The sequence below is a fragment of the Mandrillus leucophaeus genome, unplaced genomic scaffold (assembly GCF_000951045.1).
Source record: "Mandrillus leucophaeus isolate KB7577 unplaced genomic scaffold, Mleu.le_1.0 Scaffold3, whole genome shotgun sequence".
NCBI classification, from domain to species: domain Eukaryota; kingdom Metazoa; phylum Chordata; class Mammalia; order Primates; family Cercopithecidae; genus Mandrillus; species Mandrillus leucophaeus.
The window spans coordinates 8,613,903-8,635,963 of NW_012103142.1; the positions used below are offsets into that span (position 1 = coordinate 8,613,903).

Sequence of the window (22,061 nt, forward strand, 5' to 3'; positions counted from 1 at the left end):
GGTTATATAGTATATATTATACATTAATTTATATATCAGATTTATGATGCAGTATCTCGTTATAACATATACTATCGTTGTATGATATATATGTGATGCATCTCTGATAAATAAGATTATAGACCTTCTTTTTTGCTTTCATATATTCCTATGCTTTCTTTATTTTACATCAATTAATCACTATTAGAATAAGGCAAAGAACATTGAAAAAAAAAGAGATTATGCCTCAGAGTGCTGACAGGTGAATTCATAGGAGCTTCTTATTCAGCCTTCTATCTTGCTTCTCTTTTTCTAAACCTTCTTAGTGGCTTTTTAATTTTTGTCTCCTCCCTTCTCTGATTTTCTTCTGTCCTTGTTTCAAAGCCCTGATGGTGGCAAGGAGTGACTGCCCCTGAGTATGCCTCCTCAAATCTTTAACAAGGTCAGCTGGAAGACCCAGACACCTTGCAGTAGGGGGTCTCCACCTGCTGCATGATGGGATCACCAGCAGTGTTTAAAAATCCTCATCAGCCTCTCCAGGGAGGAGGCCTGAGCATCAACATTTTTAAAACGTCCCAAGACCTCCTCAGGTGCAGCCAAGGCTGAGAACCACAGCTGTTTGGAGCTTTTTAAAAAATGCATATTCCTCAGACCCCACTCAAGACCCATAAATGAGAACATTGTGGGTGGGCTCTTGGCATCTTTAGATTTAAAACCTCCTGAGCACTTCTGTCAGCTGCTAGCTAGTTTGAGTGCTTTGGGCACAGATCATTTATCAGGGCCCGTTTAGCCTTGACAATCTGAGGTTTCGTGAGCTGAGTTTTAGAGCTGAAACAAACTGTGTGCTCTCAGGTGAGAAGCCAGCAGGGCAGCATAATTTGAGAAGGGGAGTGGCTCTTTCCAGAGCTCACCCAAGAGAGGGAGTCTGCAGCCTCCCCTCCTCCACCAAGGGCATGCTCAGCCCAGTGGGTCAGGTCACGGGCACCCCAGGACACAATGTCCCACCCACCTTTGTATCTCCAGCCCCAGGACAGGGCAGAGCACAGAGTAGGTGCTTGCATGTTTTTATTTGTTGATTAATTTAATGAATACATGAACACATTGTCATACTTCAAAAACAAATGCTGACCAGCACCCTGCCGCCACCCCTACCCCCACCCCTACTCTGGAACAACTGAAAAAAGAATGGAAAGGCTTAAATCATTTTGGAAACTCCTGGTTCTAATGTGCAACCAAACTGAGACCCGTTGCTGCAGGACACTGCTTCTCAAAATGTGCCCCAGAGACCTCCTGAGACACTTGTTGGGACTCCAGACCCATGAAATCAGATCATCTTGGGGAGTGAGAGCAATAGGGCATGGTGACTTGCAGTTCTGGTCGTGGAGTCAGACCAACCTGGGGTTGGATACTGACTCTGTTATCTATTAACTGGTAACCTGGTGCAACTTTTAGCTATAAATACTGATTGACAGAGGAGAGGCTAGGAACCCACAATACATGGGTTCTTACCCCAGCTCTACTACCATTGTGTGATCTTGGCAAGTGGGTACTCCAGACTTTATCTTCCATTACCATTACTATCATCTCATAATAATATATGCATTGTAATATTTGCTACCAATTTTATTCATTACCAGCTAATTCTAGAAGTTAGGCGGAACCTCCATAAAGATGTACGATGCCTATGGTATTACTTTGACCTCCCCAAGGCAAGCTGGAACCACTAACCCATGCCTCTAGCTTTGGACTTAGCCCTAGAAGAAAGTTTAATTTGGGCAGTGTCCCAAGCCCTGGGCTGGCATGACTGCCTGATACAGCATGAGCCAAGCTAAAGAGATTTTTGGCCATGTGCAGAAACTCAGCATGAAAGGGCAGAATCCCAACTCCAAACTCTTATCCTCTGACTCCAAAGTTGTCCTTAAAATCCCCCTCTGCCCCAGTTCCTTGCTTCCTGAGTGAAGGGAGCCTCTAATCCCACAGTCTCCCAACCTTCCTGGGACTCTTGTCTTTCCCCTTACCCACTTCCCAGTTCAGAGCCCAGCCTAGTGGACACCTGCCTTTGGCCCTCTTGTTACTTAAGAGCTGTGCCTAAATAGACTTGGAGCTGCCTCTTCTCTTTGCAAGTGTGTCCCAGGATTCCACCATTCAGATTGTGTGCACATTTTTGTTCTGAGGCAGTATTTTTCCATTTGCCTCTGATTTGGTGAGTCGGAGAGAGACAAGATCATAAGGCTCTGCAGATCTCCCGTCCAGTGGCTGCAGACTAGGTAAAACAGCAGATCCAGGAGGTGTCATATCTCATTCTTTTGTATCCTAGTCCACCCTTTCCTCCTCTAAACCTTCACTCTTCCTTCACTCTTCCTCACTTTGCCAATTTCTGCAGAATGGAGACATAGAGGGGCTAGGTGAGATGGCAGACTAGTAGGTGTATGCCCAGTGGACAAAGGTTGGTCAGCTGGGCTAGGAATGGGGCAGAGTGCAGGATGTATTTATTCTGCACATCTCTGGCCCCTCCTACCTACAGGCAGGTAGAGCTGCTGCGTAGGAGAAGCCTGGAGGCCCCTGAATGTTGTCAGTCCTGGGCCAGGGCTCCAAAGTCTCTTTTCTTTTGTGAACGGCCACCATCTGCTCTATCTCTTGGGGTTCCCCTGCACCCCAAGCCCAGTTTCAGAGTCTTCCCAGAGGTCCCCTTTCTTGTAGTTCCAGAACACAAGCACACAATCCTTTGAAGGATTTTACCACTGATTCTCATCAGCAGCTCACAAGGTACTCAGTCCAAAGCCCAACTTTGCTGAGAACTTCCTCAGATCTCCACCTGCCTCTTCTATCCTCAGGTAGAGCCCACCAAAACATTTACCCACCTCCCAGACTCCTTCTCCCCCCACCCCTACAAAGTCGAGGACACGCCATACATTTAGGCTCTTCTTCTGATATGGAAGCCAGGGGAAGCTATCCCTGGTCACACCAGGGCCTCGGTCATATTCATCAGGGCCTCATTTATCCCTTTCCAAGGTCCCATGGCCCACACAGAGATTATCTGCTAAGAGAAGCACCAGAAAATCCCCCTAGCTCTTCCACTTGCACCTACTCCAACACATTTCTCATCTTAAGGGCTGAAATTCTCCTCTCAAAAGTTGACTGTAGTTTGTCACCTCCTCCCAGTAGGTTCTTTGGCCTTGCAAACACCCCTTCAAAGAGGAATACTTTTTTTTTTTTTTTTTTGAGTCTCGCTCTGTCGCCCAGGCTGGAGTGCAGTGGCCGGATCTCAGCTCACTGCAAACTCTGCCTCCCAGGTTTACGCCATTCTCCTGCCTCAGCCTCCCGAGTAGCTGGTACTACAGGCGCCCGCCACCTCGCCCGGCTAGTTTTTTGTATTTTTTTAGTAGAGACGGGGTTTCACCGTGTTAGCCAGGATGGTCTCGATCTCCTGACCTCGTGATCTGCCCGTCTCGACCTCCCAAAGTGCTGGGATTACAGGCTTGAGCCACCGCGCCAAAGAGGAATACTATTAGTCACCTTAATGTCCATGATCCTTATCAGATCACTTTCTTCAAAGACTGAAAGTGCCAGCCGCAGTAGCTGGGCGGTGCCAGGAGTAGCTACTGGAATGGAAACCATGGTGACCAGGACTCAAGTCCCGGGAGTCACCATTTTACCCAGGGTGGCGTGTCCCACATGGCAAGGCAAGGATTGTGTCCTGTACAGAAGACTGTAAACCCTGCCCTGCCCTGTGATTCTGGTGCCTTCTCCAATACCAGCCTCAGACTCTGGGAGACCCTTGGCCCCCTGCCCTCTTCACTGGCCAAGGCTGCTCAAAGCCCTGGACACCTCGTGTTTATATCAACAGAGCAGTTGCTAGAGGAAGCAGCCTCCTGCCCTCCAGAGGGGTGTCTGGTGCCCGAGGCCTGTTGTTTGTGTACCTTGTCTCAGTAGTGACCGGAGGGGCAGGCACGCCTGGGCTGGGTCTCTGGGGCAACGCACTGTTGGGGTCCCAGCTGTCCCTGCACATAAAGCACCAACTCCATCAATGCACCCCTGAGGTATCCTCTTTCAGGGAGTGAGAATTTAAACCTTCCTCTGGTGAGGCTTCTATTTTCCACCAGCCCCCCTCCTGGCCTCTCTGCTCCCTTCCCAATGAGGGCAGCTCCACGTCCGGCCAAGATCCAAGGAACAACCGTGCCTGACCCTGTCCTCTCCTTCTCAACCACCTCCTGGAATCTCTGAATGTTTTCTGAAATGACCGTGGGAAATGGGACAGGGAGAGGCATGCTGCAGTGTATCCTAGGCCTAACCCAGCTCCTTCCAGCCACTGCCATCCCAACAAGAAGGGGGCAAGGACCGGCAGAGACAGGATGGGAGGATTCCAATTTTGGTTTCCATCCCCAGATACTAGCTGTCTGGTGTCTCTTAACCTGTACCCCCACCACACAGAGATATATACACACACACATACACATACACACACACACACACACACACACACACACACACCTTCATGTACCAATTACTTCCTAGAGTCTGTTCTTCCTGCAAGAACTCCTTCTCAGCCCCTTCAACTCCCACTGGTCTCTGTCCTTCCCTTCTCCCAGAGCTGGGCCTCAGGGGTGCTAGCAGCAGTTGAGACTGAATGGTGAAGAAGGTAAAACATGACTCTGGAAGCACATGGCTCTGCCCTCTCTAGCTGCATCACTTTGGGCAAGTCACTTAACCTCTCTGGTCTCAATTTCCTCACCAGAAAAATTAGGATAATAATAGTACCTACCCCAAACATCCTTGTGAGGAATAAATGAGTTAACCTACATAATATTTTAGGGCAATGTCAGAATGTCAGCTCTCCTTGTTACTAAATTCCAGGGAATATGACACAGTAGGAGAAGCATGGAACTTGGGAGCTGACAGATTTGGGTTCAAATCCCAGCACCCCACTGACTCCACGTGTGACCTTGAATGAAATACCTTACTGCCCAGTATCCTCCTGTGCAGGAGGGGGACTACTGATAGAACCTGACCCAACAGGGTTAACACTGGGGATGGGGCGTGCGAGTCCGAAAGAGTATAGAGGCAGCTGTAGGGAGAGGAGTCAAGCTCCTGGCATCTGATCCCCCAGATTAGTTGTTGCACTCTGGGGTGAGCAGGGTAAACTGGTATGACTTGGAAAGGAGAGCCAGAGACCAGCCAGGAATTCAGGCCCCCAGGAGGTGCCATAAATAGCCAGAGCAGATCAGAGGGCCTCCAGGGATGGCAGGTTGGGAGACGAGGAAGGCTCAAAGAAGCAGTGAAAAAGGAAGCTGTCAGTCATCAGTCTGGGGGCAGACCCAGGGCCCTCTCCCAAAGGTCAAAGGGAAAATTGTAAGATAGAAGAAAGGGGTCAACTCTTAAGAAAGGACCAGGCTGAGACACCTGTGCACCATTCACTCTGAGCTGTTGGGAGAGGCAGGAAATTCTCGCCACACCATTCACCTGTGGTCTTCACAAGCCCACTCTGCGCCCTATTTTCTGCTTTTTGACCATTTGGAAATAGAAATCAATAGCACAGCCTGTGTCACAGATGGGAGAGCAGAGGCTCAGAGATGTCAAGTGATTTGTCCAAGATCACACAGTGAATCAGAGGCTAAGATGGGGATATGAACACAGAATATTTTTTGCCTCCTAATCCAGGGTTATACTTGACAGCCAAAATAAAAGGCCCTGTCCTCAGGGAGGAAGTCTTTCTTGCAGGAGAACAGTGAACTGAAAGGATCCATCCTCCTTGCTTTCCTCCCCAAGACATTTTACTCTTCCTCCGTTGATCCAGGCATATCACCGTAGCTGGGCCTGGGAAGTGGGAGACGGATGCACATTTATAATGCTTCGGAGATATTTTATCAAAGGTAGCTGTGTGCAGCCCTGGGACTAGGCTGAACTTGGGCTCCAAAGACCTGAACTCGAAGCCCGTGTGATCTTATACAAATCACTTCACCTTTCTCAGCCACAAGTCCCTAACTTGCAAAATGAGGTCCATAATTCACACCCATGTGAGACTGGTGTAAGGACTAAATGAGATAATGCATGCTTGAGTGCTTGATTAATGCCCCAAATATGATAAAAGCTGGGAGCCCCTGGTGAGGCAGCACCTTATTCATCTCTGTACTCTTGGTATTTACCACAGCACCTGGAACATAGGAACCTCTGATAAATGTTGACTGAACAAGAAAATGAAGTAAACTCTTTGCATTTAAACGTGGGATGTTTGTGTCATAACACATTCTTTGCAGTTTATCAGCTGCCACTGTCTTTTTATTGTGGACACAGGAACTATTACCTCTACTCTGTGCTTTATTCTCCTGGAAAAATGTTTGAAAAAATAAGATGTGGATAAAAATGCTTTCAGTGGCCGGGCGCGGTGGCTCATGCCGCCCAGCACTTTGGGAAGCCGAGTCAGGCAGATCACGAGGTCAGGAGATGGAGACCATCCTGGCCAACACGGTGAAACCCTGTTTCTACTAAAATCACAAAAATCAGCCGGGCGTGGTGGCACGCACCAGTAGTCCCAGCTACCAGCTACTTGGGAGGCTGAGGCAGGAGAATCACTTGAACCCGGGAGGCAGAGGTTGCAGTGAGCCAAGATCGTGCCATTGCATTCCAGTCTGGCGACAAAGTGAGACTCCATCTCAAAAAAAAAAAAAAAAAGCTTTTAGTAGTAAATCCAAAAGGTAGGGGACCATATAATTTATTGTTCACAGCGGGACACCTTTGGGAGTAAAGGGGTGCTATTAGTAATTATGTCTGGACAACAGGAAGAAACCATGAGCATCCTGGCAAACAAAATGCTGGGCATCACACTAACGGAGCACTCTGCTGCTCACTCTCTGGAGGAGGGAGCCCAAATCTTCCAAGCCATCTTGACTCCTCTTCTCTAGTCAGACCCTCTAAAGGGTGCCCTACCCTCTCATCTCCACCAGCCAAACCCATTTGGAGCTATTTTCAGATCCACTCCCCAGTGTTCTTGGGTTCCTCATTTTCAACCTACAAGTGACCCCGACCCCTTCCTTCTGCTTCCCTGAGAATGGCCTAGAGTGTTTGCACTGCTCTAAACACAAAGACTTTTGCCCCTGCTAAGTACCCATCATGAGAGCTGCAAAAATCATCTAGCCATTCTCTGCTGCTGTTCCAGCTCAGGGTCTTTTCTAGGAGACCCCATCATCTCTCTCTGGCCTCAGTAGGTTTCTCATTGGTCCCCTGCCTCTGCTCTTCCCAAGTGCTCAGACCACCCGTCTCATCTGTTCAGAGACAAAGGCTTCCCACCTCACTCAGAGAAAAAGCAAGGTACTTATGACAGCCCATAAGGCCCCAGTCCCTTTTAGCCTTGTTATCTCTTTGGTTTGATCTCTTAGAACTCTCCAGTCACCCAGATGTCCTCACTAGTTCCTCAAACACCCCAGGAATGCTCCCTTCTCAGAGCCTTTGCTCACGTTGTTCCCTTCCTTGGAACGCTTTCCTCTTATATATCCAAATGATTAGTTCCCTTGCCTCCGTCACACCTTCTTCAATTGTCTCCTTTTCAAAGTCTTTCACCCTGGCCATCCTATAAGGATGTAACCCCACCTCTTAGCACTTCCTGTTTCCATTTCCTGTCTTTTCTCCTTGGCACTTATCAACACCAAATAGACCATGTATTTTACTTATCTTATTTGTTGTCCAGTCCCTCAAGCTCCACAAATCATCACAGCAGGGATTTTCATTTGCTTTGTTCTTTTACCATATTCCCAGTACCTGAAACAGCACCTGGCAGAGAGTAGATGCTCAATAAATATTTGTTAAGATGAATAAAAGACTGACTGTGAGGCCACATAGCACGGAGGTTGAATATTTGGCCTGAAGTACAAAGGCCTGTGTTTTAATCCTGGCTCTGCCCACTTCTGTGAGTCTCAGTTTACCTGTAACGTGGGATAATACACATCTCCTCCCACGGCTGTGGCAAGCATCCATCTGATTTCATCTAAACCCCTAAACCCACTGCCTGGCCTATTTCAAAATCTCTGAGCTAAGTAAATGGCAGCTATTGTTACTCAGGGAGGCTCCTGATCGATTTGACATTACATTATGGCTTCGTAATAGGCAAATCAGCACCCGCCACTTTTGAGTCACCACTCACACACTTTCTCCCCAAATTGTCAGTTTTGATCCCACCTCTTCCCAGGCCCCTCCTTTCCTAAACCCACGTTCCCCCAGAGGAAATGGCCTGGGTCTTTTTGCAGTCATCCCCTTTCACACACATCTCCTCCTGCTTAAATCTCAGAAGGCCACCCTCCTAAATCTCAAGATGCCTGCCCTGGGGCCCCTTCCACACTCTCCCCCAGTGGAGCTAGGGAAGTTGGGTGGGAAACAAAGGGGAGAACATGAGGTGAGCTGAAAGGGAGAGGGAGAGGAGAGCAGGCCAAGCCATACCCACCTGCCAGGTTCCTGTCTTTGCCTACTGATAAATAGGGGATACTAATGGCCAGATTTTCCATTCCCCCACCCCAGCACCCGCCGTCACTCAATTAAAAAAAGATAGAGGGAGAGAGCCTGGGGGAGGGGCAGGAGGCCTTGGCTATAAAGCCTGTGGCTAAGTGGGGAGAGCACGAAGTCTGGCCTGCTGGGTCCTTTTCCCGTCATCCCCAGCCAGATTTAGCTGCTGACAGCTGCTTGGGACTCTGCCGCCAGAGCCTGGCCCAGATCTGCCTGCCTCTCCTTTCTCTCAGTGACTCCTGAGCCACAGACCCTCCATGGCCCAGAAGGAAGAGGCTGCTGCAGCCGCTGAGGCTGCCTCCCAGAATGGGGAGGATCTGGAGAACCTGGACGACCCTGAGAAGCTGAAAGAGCTGATTGAGCTGCCGCCCTTTGAGATTGTCACAGGGTAAGCCTCAGATGTGGGCCAGGGTTCTGCTCCCTAGAAGACTGCAGGCTTGGGGTAGGCTGTGGAAATTCAGGATGGTATTTTATTAGGCGTCAGGGCCAGCTACAACCCTGCAGCAGTGAGAGTGCACCAGTGGGCACGGCAGGGATGGTAGGGGACCCAGCAGCAAATTCTCATGGCTTCTTAGGGTGACACCTTGGGCTCTCTAATCAGGGAGAGGTAGGAGGAGCTCCTTGGAGGCAAGAGCCCAGAAAATAAAACCACCCTTCAGGCCTCCTGGTATTGGCACAGCCACCTGCCTCTCTGGGTAGAGGCTTAGTCCCAGGGAGTTTGGTGAGGACAGAGGATGAGACTGGCACATCTATATGTGGCTCCGGTCAAAGCACCCCTTCCCCTCAACTTCTCTCTCTGTTCCTGAGTGGGTCTCTCCACTAGCCATAGGCCTCTAGCCCTTTCTTTAGAGCTCCTTCCTGGAGTAGAAGCTCCCAAGACAGGAAAGATAGATCCATCCTTTCCCAAGACTCAGAAGCAGCTTTTTTCTTATTAAATCTATTCTGAGTCTCCTCAGGGGCTGTTCCATAGAGAAACAGGGAAATTACATGCAGATAACGCAGCCCAGGAGCTTATGGACACAGGAGCTGTTCCAACATGTTCAGGCACTGCCTAGAGGAACTGGGACCCAAAGAAAAGGTTCTACAGACTGCGAGGAGGGGGCTGTGTGCAGGGTACCTCTGTCTTACCCAGATTATGTCGTCTCCAAGAAGAAAACTAAGTAGGCTTCTTCCTCTTCCCTTTCTATTCCTGTAGTGGAAGACCCTGCTAAATCCTGAGCAAAGAATAAAGGAATCTATGAGGCCACATTTCCTCCCTGAACCAAACGTTTCCTTCATGGGGTGTCCAGGAATGCCCACAGGCAGAGTGGGTGCGAGACTAAGAGAAGTTTCAGGAAGAAAGGAGGCATGAGGCTTTCAAGGGGGAAAGGAAGCCCTGAATGGCAATTTGGACTTGATATTTCAAGCTTGGCAAGCGATTTTCCAGTCAGCCACAGTTTTAGCACTTATAACATGAAGAACCTATACTAGTAAGGTCCCTTCCAGCTCAGATGTTTTCTGATTTCCAAGAGAACCTAAGGGAAAATGCACCCTATTTCCTGAGGCAAGAGTAGCCCCTGAACTTCCATTTGCCCATGCCCACCCAACTAATCTCACCCTCATCCTAGGATTAAGGGAGCAGCTGGGCACAGATTAATATAGACACAGGGAAAGCCTAGGGCAGCCTGGCCACGACAGTCCTCAATTCCAGTGGCTTTCTTATGGAAGGAGAGCCTTTTTCTAACACTCAAGCATGCTGGTACACACTATCCTTAGTCATACACACACGCGTGTGCACACTACACTCTGTGTAGCATTCCAACACAGAGGCAAGGTGGGTCAAGAACAGAATTAGACTGTTTGTTGAGCTAAACATGCTTTAGGGGTCCCAGAGCAATGGATCCTGAAGGGTTAAGTCCACTGACATAACTTCTATTTGTCCAGGGCTTTATAATCACAACATAGTTTCATGAACATGAGACCATTCAACACTCAGCACAAAGGTAGGAGAAGGAGATGTATTATTGCCACTTCACAGAGGGGGAAACTGACACTCAGGGAGATTGAATGATATGTACAAAACCACAGAACCGGGCACATCTTCTGACTCCCAGCAAAGTATCCTTTCTACTGGTCTCTTATTCATTCTGGGTTCCAGGTTTCCCAGAGCTCCACGTTATCTCCATCTGGGAGGTAGAGAGGATCAGAGGCTTCTTAGGACCCAAGGCTCAGAAAAAGAGGCACAGAAGGGGCAGCGTTCTGAGCATTCTGTGAGCAGTTCAGGTGGGAGGTAGAGCCCTGAGTGTTTCCTGGCCACAAGTAACGGCTGTGGAGAGCTGTCTCCTGGGCTCCTCTGGGTAAACAGATGGCTTAAAATAGCCCAGAGGTACAGCTGGGTCTGTACAGGGACAGGTTGAGGGAACAGCTTTCCTCTCCTTCCCTCTTGAGATGCATTCACCCCAGGAATCCCTCCTGGAGTCAAGGGGGTCACCAAAGCAGCTCCTTTTCTAGCCTGGTCTCCAATAGTGACGATCTTTAGTGCTCCTTATATTTGGGCCACAAACTAGCAGAAGAGCAGGTGGCTTTTCAGGAAACAGTCCGACATGAGGAGGGGGGAGCTGGTAGGAAGGAGAGATGCCCAGTTCATGGTTGAATAGGGCATTCAGGATAGAAAGTGGAACTGAGCACATTAACAAAATAACATGATAGAATGTTCTGGAAAAGGGCCTAGGACTGCCATAGCGTGCTGAAGCCAGCTCCTGTTGGTTTATAAGTCTCTTCCCAATTCTGCATCCAGTGATATCACCTTGGGAGCTTGAAATCTCCATAATGGGAGTACTTACCTTATGGAAATCAGCAAACTTTAGAAATCAGGGATTCTTCCTTCTATCAGAGAGCTGAGCGTTACACTTACCAGCACACCACTGAAAACCAGAAACCTCTGAAAGTGAGAAGAAGAGCAGTGGAAAATGGATCGAGTTTGGTAATGCTTAAGATGGAGCTCCAAAGGATACAATTTGAGGCCTGGAGAAGGCATCATATGTATCATACATCAATTTCCTTTTTGTTTTTTGGAGATGGGGTATTGCTTCTTGCTCTGTTGCCCAGGATGGAGTGCAGTGGTGCAATCACAGCTCACTGTCGTCTCAACCTCCCGGGCTCAGGTGATCCTCCTGCCTCAGCCTCCCAAGTAGCTAAGACTACAGGTGAATGCTACCACGCCCAGCTAATTTTTGTATTTTTTATAGAGATGGGTTCTCACTGTGTTGCCCAGGCTGGTCTCAAACTCCTGGCTTCAAGCAATCCTCATGCCTCAGCCTCCCAAAGTGCTAGGACTACAGGCATGAGCCACTGTGCCCAGACTAGCTTTGAGTGTCTACTGTTGTCCAAAACCTTAGAAGTTGGATTATTCACTCTTTCAGGTGAGGAAACTAAACCTCAGAGGGATTAAGTCATATGGCCAAAGCTTGTAGATGGAGTAGGATGTGAACCCCAGGACTGTCTGACTCCAAATCATCACACTGCATCCAAAAAACCAGAGAGGATTCTTTTTATATTTACTGAATAGGAGTTGATTATTTACTGCCTGTTTCCCCCGTTAGTATTCAACCTCTACGAGGATAGCACTTTGTCTTTTTCACTGCTTTATCCTTAGCACCAAGCTCCTGATAGGTACTCAATACGTATTTGTTGAATAAATGAATGACCTAATGAATAAGAACCTCTTGTGTGGTTTTTAGGCTCTCTGTCAGACAAGATAGGGAGTGAACTGGGGGAGGGTTTCTTGAGGACAGCAGCTCAGGGTGTATGAAGATCCAGCAGCATGAGGCTTAGGTAAGAATTCCCCTGGCTCATCCCTACTTCTGGACACAGCACGTTTTAGTGGAGCTCTGGGGCACCAGAGCTGGTTGCTCCCCAGCTTTCCAACCCAGTGAGAAGTGACTGTGACTCTGCCTGGCAACACCCTTGATGTGAGCTTGGCTTTGTCTCTAGTTATGTTGTGTATGTTTTTACAGAAAGCAGAACCTCCTATCCAAGGGATTATTATGGAACAAAGATAAATGGCACACAGAATGATTCTTCTTCTAACCACTTCTTTAGCTACCAGTAGTTTACTCTGGCCATGTAAGGAACACAGAGAGGCAGTGTCCAGAGGAGAAGGGCGAGATAAGGAGTGAGAGGACTTCGACACCAGTTAACATCAGACACAGCCCTTTACCCTCACCCTGGCCTCTGGAGCACGCTGGGTGGTGTGTCATCAAGAAAAGGCGGCGATCCACTGACTGGCCAACCTGCCTTCCACAGTGGGTTGGGGGCAGGTCAAAGCTCAGGTGTCAAGACCATGCCTCCCAGGGAAAACAGGCAAGTCCAGGGCTTCCCTTGGGCAAAATCCCATCCAGTCCCACAATCCGGAGCTCCCTTCTCAGCTCTAGGGAGTCAGGCTGCTAGAACGCTCTGCTCCTGCTCTTACTACTCTTTCTGATTATGTCCACTCCTTGATATCTGCTTGGCAAAGTGCTCTGAGAAAGCAGAAGGCCAATGAAACCAGCAATCCTCCCTCTTTCACGCCAGTCACCAGTAGGTCTAGTGAGGGAAAGCTGAAACAAGTCAACACATAATAACCTGTGAGTAGATTTTTCCACTCATGGATTATTCTAGAGCAAATGTTTAATCTCAGCCCAGCTTCAACTGCCCTCTGGGTTGCTTCCTTTCACAGTATAGATTTATGCTTAAAAAATTCAAATGTTTTGAACGTGAACCTGAGAAAAATGTATTACATTTACTCACATTCCTTCTCCCTCCATCAAGAAGATTATCTTCCCATTTTTTTTTTTTCCAGATATTTGGACTCTCTGTTTCCTCCCAAGTGAGTTGAAATGCCCAGTAGCCTGGGTCTAAGTAGATGAAGTGTGACTGGTCTTGTTTGCAGAAAGTATGAGGAAACGGTGCTTAACAAGGTGCTATCAGAGGCTGGGGAGAGGGAATAGAAATCAGGCTGTAGCTTTCTATGCATGAGGAAGTGACTGGATCAGGGAAAGAAATCTACTACCAGCATCTCTCTCCTGACCACCGCCACCACCCCCAGCCCACCACCACACACACACACACACACGCGCGCGCGCGCGCACACACACACACACACACACCTCTACCGGTAAAATATTTTCTGGGTTAAATGTAAAGGACTATAGTTAAATATGATACTTAGACCTATCATGCTACTTTAAAAAACCTGCTGGTGATTATTTAACAAGTAGGTGTCATTATTTACTTCCTTCCACTAGTGGGCATAATAGTGTTAATTTATTCTGTGAGTCTACAAAATTGCCCGAGATGGCCATGTTGTCTAGCTCCCTGTAGAAATTCCAGACCTCTACTACCTCTGTTCTCCTGGTTTTCCCCCAGGACCTAGCTATTTCAGTATGTGAGAGGCCTAAAGAATCTCATCTGACCTTTTTGCTCCTTCTAGAAGACCAAGAAACCCATTCAGAAATCAAGCAAGTTTAGTCTCTGAGCAAGCCCAAGGGAACGACTAGGAACCAAACCTTCCCTGCCTTTCCTTTGCTCCTTGAAAGCACTTCTTTTCCTGAGGCATCTAGTCCAGAAGGCTCTGCTGAGGGACAGAGTAGATTCTAGGGCTGCTCGCCAGAGGGGTCGGAAACAGGTATTTATAGAGATGACCTTTCTTCCTCTCCCTGAGGTTTCAAGTTTCTCTGGGTCTTCTCCTCTTGCCTAGGGAAGAGGAGAAGGGGAAAATGTCAGAGCTTAAGAAGGGCAGAAAGAAACAGTCACCTCACAACCATCCAAGCCAATTTGCAATTGCATGCTGGGCCAAATTCACACTGGCCTAAATTCATACTTTCAGCTGGGCTATACTGAGCAAAGTTGGAGCCATGCTTTTGGGAGCTTCAGAAGGAAAAGAGGGACCACACAGCAACTACTGTTCAAGCCTCCAAGCTATTTGAGTAGCCATGAATACTTGCAAGGGTTCCACCTGACAATCCATCATATAGGTGGCCCTGGATTAGACTTGGGGAGGGGGGCAAAAGGGCTTGAAGAGCAAGTTTGGGCAGGAAAGGTAAGCTCTGTGCTTCTCAAAAGCAAAAAGGCACTCCAGGAACTGAAGGGACCATTTGGCAACTGGTAAAGTTCAGGAGTGGTCTGGTGGGGTGAGTACCTTTAGGGAGCACTCACTATAAGTGAACGCCTAACAGGGACTGAGAAGAAGAGCAGGGAAACATCAGGCTATCCATTCTCCTAAAATGTTAAGTAAACAATAAACACCTCCAACTAGGGACAGAGGGGCTTAGAGAGCTAAGTATAGTACCTAAAGGAATCCTGGGGCTGGGTCCTCAAACACATCCATCTCCACAGTGGAAAACGAACCTGACAGCAAGGGACATGGAAACTTGGGTGGTGGACACATTTTGGTGATGGGCGGGGGTGAGGGAATCCTGCAGGGAAATAAGTCAAGTTTACTCATATCTTTGGCATCTGCTGCTTATCCCTAGGCAGCCAAGGCCCTGGGATACCAGGGATTCCCCTGCAGCCCAAGGAGTCTGGTGACTTCTTTGCGTAAAGAGAAGAGGTGGAGATAGGCAATAGTAGAATCAATGGTGCCATAGCTATCTCTTGGGGTAGCCAGAGAGATTACATTTTTAAAAAGGAAAACATTGAGTCTTTCTAGCTGGTACTCATCTCCTCCTCTCCTGACATTTTTCATCTCTCCTATTAAAACTTCATTTTCTTTGGCCTTCAAACTTGCACAAATCTTGCCTATTTTAGAAAAACACACACATACACATAAAAGTAAAAACAATCTTCAACTCTTTTTTCTTCTCCTTGTTATTACCAAAATTTTCAGAATTCCTGGCCTTTTTCCGCTATAGTTAAATATGATACTTAGACCTATCATGCTACTTAAACAAATCTGATGGTAGAATGTTCCGGAAAAAAAAAAATCCTGCTGTTTTCCTTTCCTAACCATCCATCTCCTCCTCAAAGGCACCCACACAATTCATCACGGAGTCTACTGTCCTAAGACACCTACTGAACTTGTTCAATTTGAGGCTTTTCCTCAGCTTCACACCATATGCCTATTGCCACCAGAGTAATCTTGCATGGACATCACTTTTATTGTTTTTCTTCTCAAGAACCTGTAACAATTCTCTACTGCCTCCTGAATCAAGGCTATACTTTCGAGAACCTTCATAATACTTCCCCTACTGTACCTATCCAATTTTAGCAGTCTTGTAATGTTCTCAGCTGTTTCATTGACATATTCTCTGTCCAGCTGCAATCTAGCTGCTAAATTATAAGCATCTGGAGGGCAGACACCAAGTCCTTTAAAATTTTGAAGTGACTCAATACTAAATACAGGCTTAATTATCCCAAGATACCCTTGAGTAGTCTGGCCTCACAGACAAAATTTCTTGGACACTTACACAATCCCTTTACCTGAAAGTTAACAGAGACTTGAGAAGTAGTCACTAGGAGAGCATGGTATTGCAAGTTTTAGGCCATTTCACGCCAAGATGCAATTTACATGAGTTACAAGGAAGAGAAAAGAAAGCATAAAATGCCTGCAATATCTTTGTCTTGCTCTGTCTTGAGAAATTTTATATGCTTGCTACTTACCTGGCCACTTATTGAAATCATCCAAAGAGCTTTTTAAAAGTACTGATGCTTGGACCAACTCTCCACATGTTCTGACTTAATTGGTTTGGCATGAGGCCCAGGCATTAACATTCTTAGTCTTCTAGGTGATTCTAAGGTATAGGCAGGTTAAATATTCAATGATTTAGAAATGTAGGGGTGTGTTGTGCTGGAAGAGAGATGGTGGAGACAATGTTTGGAGACCCTTCCTAGTAGGGTGACCAGAATGCACACCTCAATCCAAATTCTCCTCTCCTTCAGAGAGACCCTTTTGGATTTTTTAATACTTTTTTTTTTTTTTTTTTTTTGGTCACTCATGTTACCACAGGCAAGACCTATTTCTAGTAAGAGTGAATGCATATCTGAAATACTGATCTGGAAGAGCTACCTACTCTAGGCTGGTTCTAGAAACAAGAACTTATTATTCTTTCCTGTCCTTTTGTCTCCTTGACCTACAGAGAACGGCTGCCTGCCAACTTCTTTAAATTCCAGTTCCGGAATGTGGAGTACAGTTCCGGGAGGAACAAGACCTTCCTCTGCTATGTGGTTGAAGCACAGGGCAAGGGGGGCCAAGTGCAGGCATCTCGGGGATACCTAGAGGATGAACATGCGGCTGCCCATGCAGAGGAAGCTTTCTTCAACACCATCCTGCCAGCCTTTGACCCAGCCCTGCGGTACAATGTCACCTGGTATGTGTCCTCCAGCCCCTGTGCAGCGTGCGCTGACCGCATTACCAAAACCCTTAGCAAGACCAAGAACCTGCGTCTGCTCATTCTGGTGGGGCGACTCTTCATGTGGGAGGAGCCGGAGATCCAGGCTGCTCTGAAAAAGCTGAAGGAGGCTGGCTGTAAACTGCGCATCATGAAGCCCCAGGACTTCGAATACGTCTGGCAGAATTTTGTGGAGCAAGAAGAGGGTGAATCCAAGGCCTTTCAGCCCTGGGAAGACGTTCAGGAGAACTTCCTATACTATGAGGAGAAGCTGGCAGACATCCTGAAGTAGGGCAACTGGGCTCGGCCTCACGTGAGTTTTCATGGTGCCATGGCACCATCACTTTATGATGTTAACTGCAGTAGAAGGTGTGAGGTCAGGTAGAATGAGTGATACATCTGATTTTCCTTTGGAAGGGTTTCATTTCTCTGCTTTTGACTGGTTGTAAATATAGTTTAGAACATCATGTCTCTTTACTCTGAATCCCTTTCTAAACTTTTCCCTCCCACACTTCCGTATCAAAGTAACTTTCCCCTAACTTACAATACCCAAGGTTGACAGGAATCCTAAAACTTTCATGAGACAAGATGACCTTCTTTGGTAAGATTAAGATGTGCAAGGACCTGCTACTGAACCACAGCAGAGAAGATACTGAAATCCTCTTGAGTATGCCCCCATGTACATGTCAGAGATTACTAACTCTAGACACCTTCTAGATGTCCCGCTCCCATATCCACTGGCAATCTTACCATTCCATTTTTCTCTAACGAATGTTTTTCAGTCCTTCAGGGCCAATTTTTTCACTTATGGTAATTTGAAATTCCCCAAATGTACTGGTATTTAACTTTTTTTTAGCCAGACCTGCTTTCATGTTTTCAAACAAATGGCTACACTTTGAAGGAGACGAATAATTGCTGAGTGAAAATATAATACAAGAACATTTTCCTTCAGCAGAATTCATGAAGGATGTTGAATGCAGGAATGGGGATAATACAGTAACAAGCTGGTCCATGCAGGAATATTTAAAGAGTTAAAAAAGATGTTTGTAAATTAGGCAGCAGCTCAGAAGTAACCTCTCACAGATATCAAGAGGTGATAGGAGAAAGATTAGCTATTTAAGCAAATAATTAGGACACAATTAAGGCCAATTTGGCCCCTTGCTGAGGGTAAATTAAACTCTAACAGAAACAGGCCAATTACCCTCAGGAAAGAGGGCTAAACGATCCTTTACTATCCTTTTTTGCAGTCTGATGGAGTTTGCACCTACAGAAATGCTATGACTAAGCCCCCCTTGCAAGGTCCCAGTTACTGATCAAAATCTTCCAGTAAGAGAGGAGGGGTCCTCACGACACTCTTACCCGACTTTAATTCTGCAACAACTCACATATTACTAAAACATGAAAACAACATGCTTCCATGAAGATAATTTACTTTTGGTCTTTCTCACTCCTAACACACTTAAGAGAAGATGTCACTTCATAGACACGTTTAGGAAATATCAGTGTTCCAGGGCTTGATGTTGACAGGTGTTTTCTATCAGACATGCGCATGGGCACCTGATCATTCTCAAGCTGAGCATTTGCCAACCCATGAAGATACAACTTTCAGCCATTTCTTTAAAAAAGCAGGACTCAGTCAGTGAAGTCAGTGAGCCTATGGTAGGGTATACTGTGTGGTACTCTGCTCACATAAAATAAGACACTTGGTAGTGGTGAACAGTAGTCAAAACAGATTTCTCAGGGTGCCCTCCGAAAATATAAAATTTAACTTTTAGAATTCCTTGAAGATGTTCTTAGTGTATGTACTATCACTGTAATTATAAACCCAACATAGATTCTACAGACTTAACCGGCAGCTTAAAATTTAATCCCAGTATACTTTCCTTTCAAACAGCTTTCAGAGTCAAGGACCGAGCTGCCTAACTAGCAAGTCCTTAGGGCTGCCTAACTAGCAAGTCCTTAGGGCTTTTAAAATTTTTTTTTCAGTGATTTTTTTTCATTAAAATTAAGCATTTCAAAGAAGATTTAAAATATGTTTAAATTTTGGATTGAGGGTTGTATCTTATACTAATCTAAACAGAAGTAAAAGAAATCACTGAGGAAAAAGTAAATAAGTCAGATTCTTTTTAAATAAAATATTACTAGACATCTTCAATTATAACCCTCCTTCCATTAAATATAACTATATTATCTGGACCCATTAACATGCTTCCCTGTCTTCTATTTGAATTGCTCATGTTTCTGAAGGGAAAGGTTAAGATACACCAAGTTTAAAAAAAAAAAAAAAAAAAAAAAAAACTGGCATGAGATACAGTTGTAATCTAAAAGCCCAAAAGAACAACCCTGCTTACTTAAAATAATCTTGAGAAATGAGCATTTGTTAAATAAAGTGTCTTATTTTACACATTTCTTATTTCATCTTTTGTTTTTTTAAAAAAATGACAAAATAGTATTTAATCCTATATTTAGTCAAAACACCAGAGTTAAAGCAGATCTCTTCTGGGGCTTTTTCTGTGTAAACTACATCAAAACATGAACAAAAGACTGGCTTCTGATTTAGTCGATCCTGGGTAAATCAGAAACCAAAGGAAACTCTGGAGGAGAAATTAAGGGACTTGTTGGGAAGGGCACACTGAAGCCTTAGTTCAAAAAGAAACGAGTCATTGTTGGGGGTCAGCAGGGATCTCAGTAAGATGTTTTGTTTGTTTATTTTACCAAGGTCTTCCTGTTGCCACCAAGAGACAGCAGTGACATGTATAGCCATCTGGGACATGCCTGTCTTCCTAATATCATTTGGAGCTGGACAACATTTGACACCAACCAATCATACTGGACAAGGCCCTTAGAGGACTTGAAATATACTTCTCATGCTGTAATTCATTTAGGCTGTGCCTCTCTCTCTAATGCTGCTCTTGGGAAGGACGAAAGCGACCTGCAAGGAGAGAAATGCAACCATCCATGGGCTCCAGTCAACTATGGGACTGAAGGTCCTAATTGCTCAACCAAGGGGGCTGCTTAACACAAACAGCCTCAGACCCAAGGTTTAGATTTCTGAAATATGCAGTTTATGTTAAGTTGGGTATTTTTTAAAAAAAGAAAAACAGCAACATTAATAAAAGAAGTGGTGTGTTTTTCCCGTGGCCAGATTTTTAAGAAACTCGAACATTTGGAAGTTGCCACAGACCAGTGAGCCAGTCCCAGACACGGGGACACCCCAGGCTATGAACCAAGCTGTGGTTAAACCAGGACTTGCCTAGACAATGTAGAATAACTCTCCCATACATATTTCTTACGACAATCAAATGAAGGCCTTTCCCTTCTCTGAAGGCAAGTAATCTGGCAGAAGGTGGAACAAAAAGCATGAGAAATCTATGGTAGCCACATCCCAAATGCCAGTTAAAAAGCAACTAGCTTCTTTATTAGAGAGGAGCGGGTGAAAAGTAGTAGTTTAATGTTCAGATATACACTCATTTAAAAGTATTCAATACATGATGTTTGATGGTAATGGCAGAATGATGTCAAGTCTCTCTTTTTTTAAAAGGTTTGTTTGAGTCCTATGTGGAAGCAAAAATTCACAGGTGAATTTCTGGGTGTTTGCCAAACTCTAACTAGGTTTCCAGGAATAATGTGTTCACCCTGATTACCAGGACATGCCTCCTTTCCCCAGGCTTCAAGTGTGATAAGTCGTCGGAATTTGACCCAAGACTACTATCAGCAAATGAAGAAGTGCTTTATCACATTCCTGCTGAGTCCCAGAATTCCACTGACAGCCAGTCCTGGATGAGACTAGGTTCTGTTTAAAGAATCAAGGCTCAAACGCCACGGAAAAAAAAATAATAACCATAATCTCTTTAAAAAAGTAAAGGAAGCCTAGAAAATCCATGTTTTGACTTGTGTTAAGGTTTACAGATGGTACTCAATTTACAATGGTTTGTCTTGCAATTCTTTGACTTTACAACAGTGCAACAGCCATACACATTCAGTATACTCTTCAACTGAACTCAACTTAAGATGTGGTTACCCAGACATAGCCCTAACATAAGTTGAGGAACATCTGTAATTGCAGAGTTAAGCAAAACACTGTAAGTTTCTTATCCCCCACTCTCATTTTCAATTTTTTGTATTTAGACAATCTCTCCTTCCTTTTTCCCTTCAATTTTATGTGGACAAACGCAGTGCTTCAAGAAAAGCCTCAATCTAAAAGTTTGATAATGAACTTGACCCTCCACTGCCCCTACCCCAACAACATGAAGAATTTGTCTGTTCCACCTAGAAATACAAAAGTGCAATACTTTTTTGAAACTGTTGCCTCTTATCAGGCTGATTTGTGATAAGAACACAGTCTAAGGTACAAAGATCATATTTAACCAGTACTTTCCTGGTGTTTTAACCAGCCCCTTCTAAAATACAGTTGTTCTTTCTTTTATACCTGGGAAAGCAGCAAGTCCTGTGACAGACCCAAAGTCACTCTAGGGAGAAAATCAATAGCAAGTCTGGCGTTTTAACTCTCAATACCACAGTAAGGGGAAAAAAAGAAAACGGCTAGTTTCCCAAATAGCTCTGATACTGAACCATGGGCTAAATCCATGAACTTTATTTTCCTACCATAAGCACAATAGAGGACTGGTCCTTGCAGCTTGGGAAGAAACGAGGACTAATATTTAGACCCCAGTTGGCTGTACATCCAAATCTTCTATGGAGGTTAAAAACACAAAAGTGGCCATCCCACCCCACCACCAATTTTTTTCTTTTTTTTAAGATACGGTCTTGCTCTGTTGCCCACACTGGAGTGCAGTGGCACAATCACAGCTCAATGCAACTTCAACCACCGGGGCTCAAGCCATCCTCCCGCCTCAACCTCAACTACACCTGTAGTTCCAGGTGTGCACCACCACGCCCAGTTATTTTTTAATTTTTTTTTTTTGTAGAGACAGGGTCTCACTGTTACCCAGATTGGTCTCAAACTCCTGGGCTCAAGTCACCCTCCAGTCTCAGCCTCTCAAAGTGCTGGGATGACAGATGTGAGAATTTTTTGAGAGGAAGTGGCCTTTATTTTTTTAAAGAAGGTTCATAAGGATTTTTGAGAATCACTGATTCATTGGGTCACTACTCTGTGCTAAGAACTCTAACAGGCATTTAACATGTATTATTTCACTTGTTTTCATGATTAAATTCAGACAGGTTCAATCATAGAAACCAAGCAGTGAACAAAAGAGAGGAAAAGTTCACCATGAGGAGATTCTAAAA

The 22,061-nt window shown here is 45.7% G+C and overlaps 1 protein-coding gene across 1 annotated transcript; it reads left to right on the forward strand.

Moving 5' to 3' along the window:
- The first annotated feature begins 8,581 nt into the window (after window positions 1-8,581).
- On the forward strand, window positions 8,582-20,324 carry APOBEC2 (apolipoprotein B mRNA editing enzyme, catalytic polypeptide-like 2). The gene is made up of 3 exons (XM_011986654.1): window positions 8,582-8,857; window positions 16,563-17,127; window positions 19,534-20,324. Exons 1-2 carry the CDS (start codon window positions 8,727-8,729, stop codon window positions 17,104-17,106), a joined length of 675 nt encoding a protein of 224 aa, XP_011842044.1. The 5' UTR covers window positions 8,582-8,726; the 3' UTR covers window positions 17,107-17,127; window positions 19,534-20,324.
- The last annotated feature ends 1,737 nt before the right edge of the window (window positions 20,325-22,061 follow it).

What these genes read in the sequence shown, in the direction of transcription:
- APOBEC2 (XM_011986654.1), top strand. Translation starts at nt 8,727, where the DNA reads ATGGCCCAGAAGGAAGAGGCTGCTGCAGCCGCTGAGGCTGCCTCCCAG. An exon ending in CCCTTTGAGATTGTCACAGG is followed by an intron (nt 8,858 to 16,562) that starts GTAAGCCTCAGA and finishes CTTGACCTACAG; the next exon opens with AGAACGGCTGCCTGCCAACT.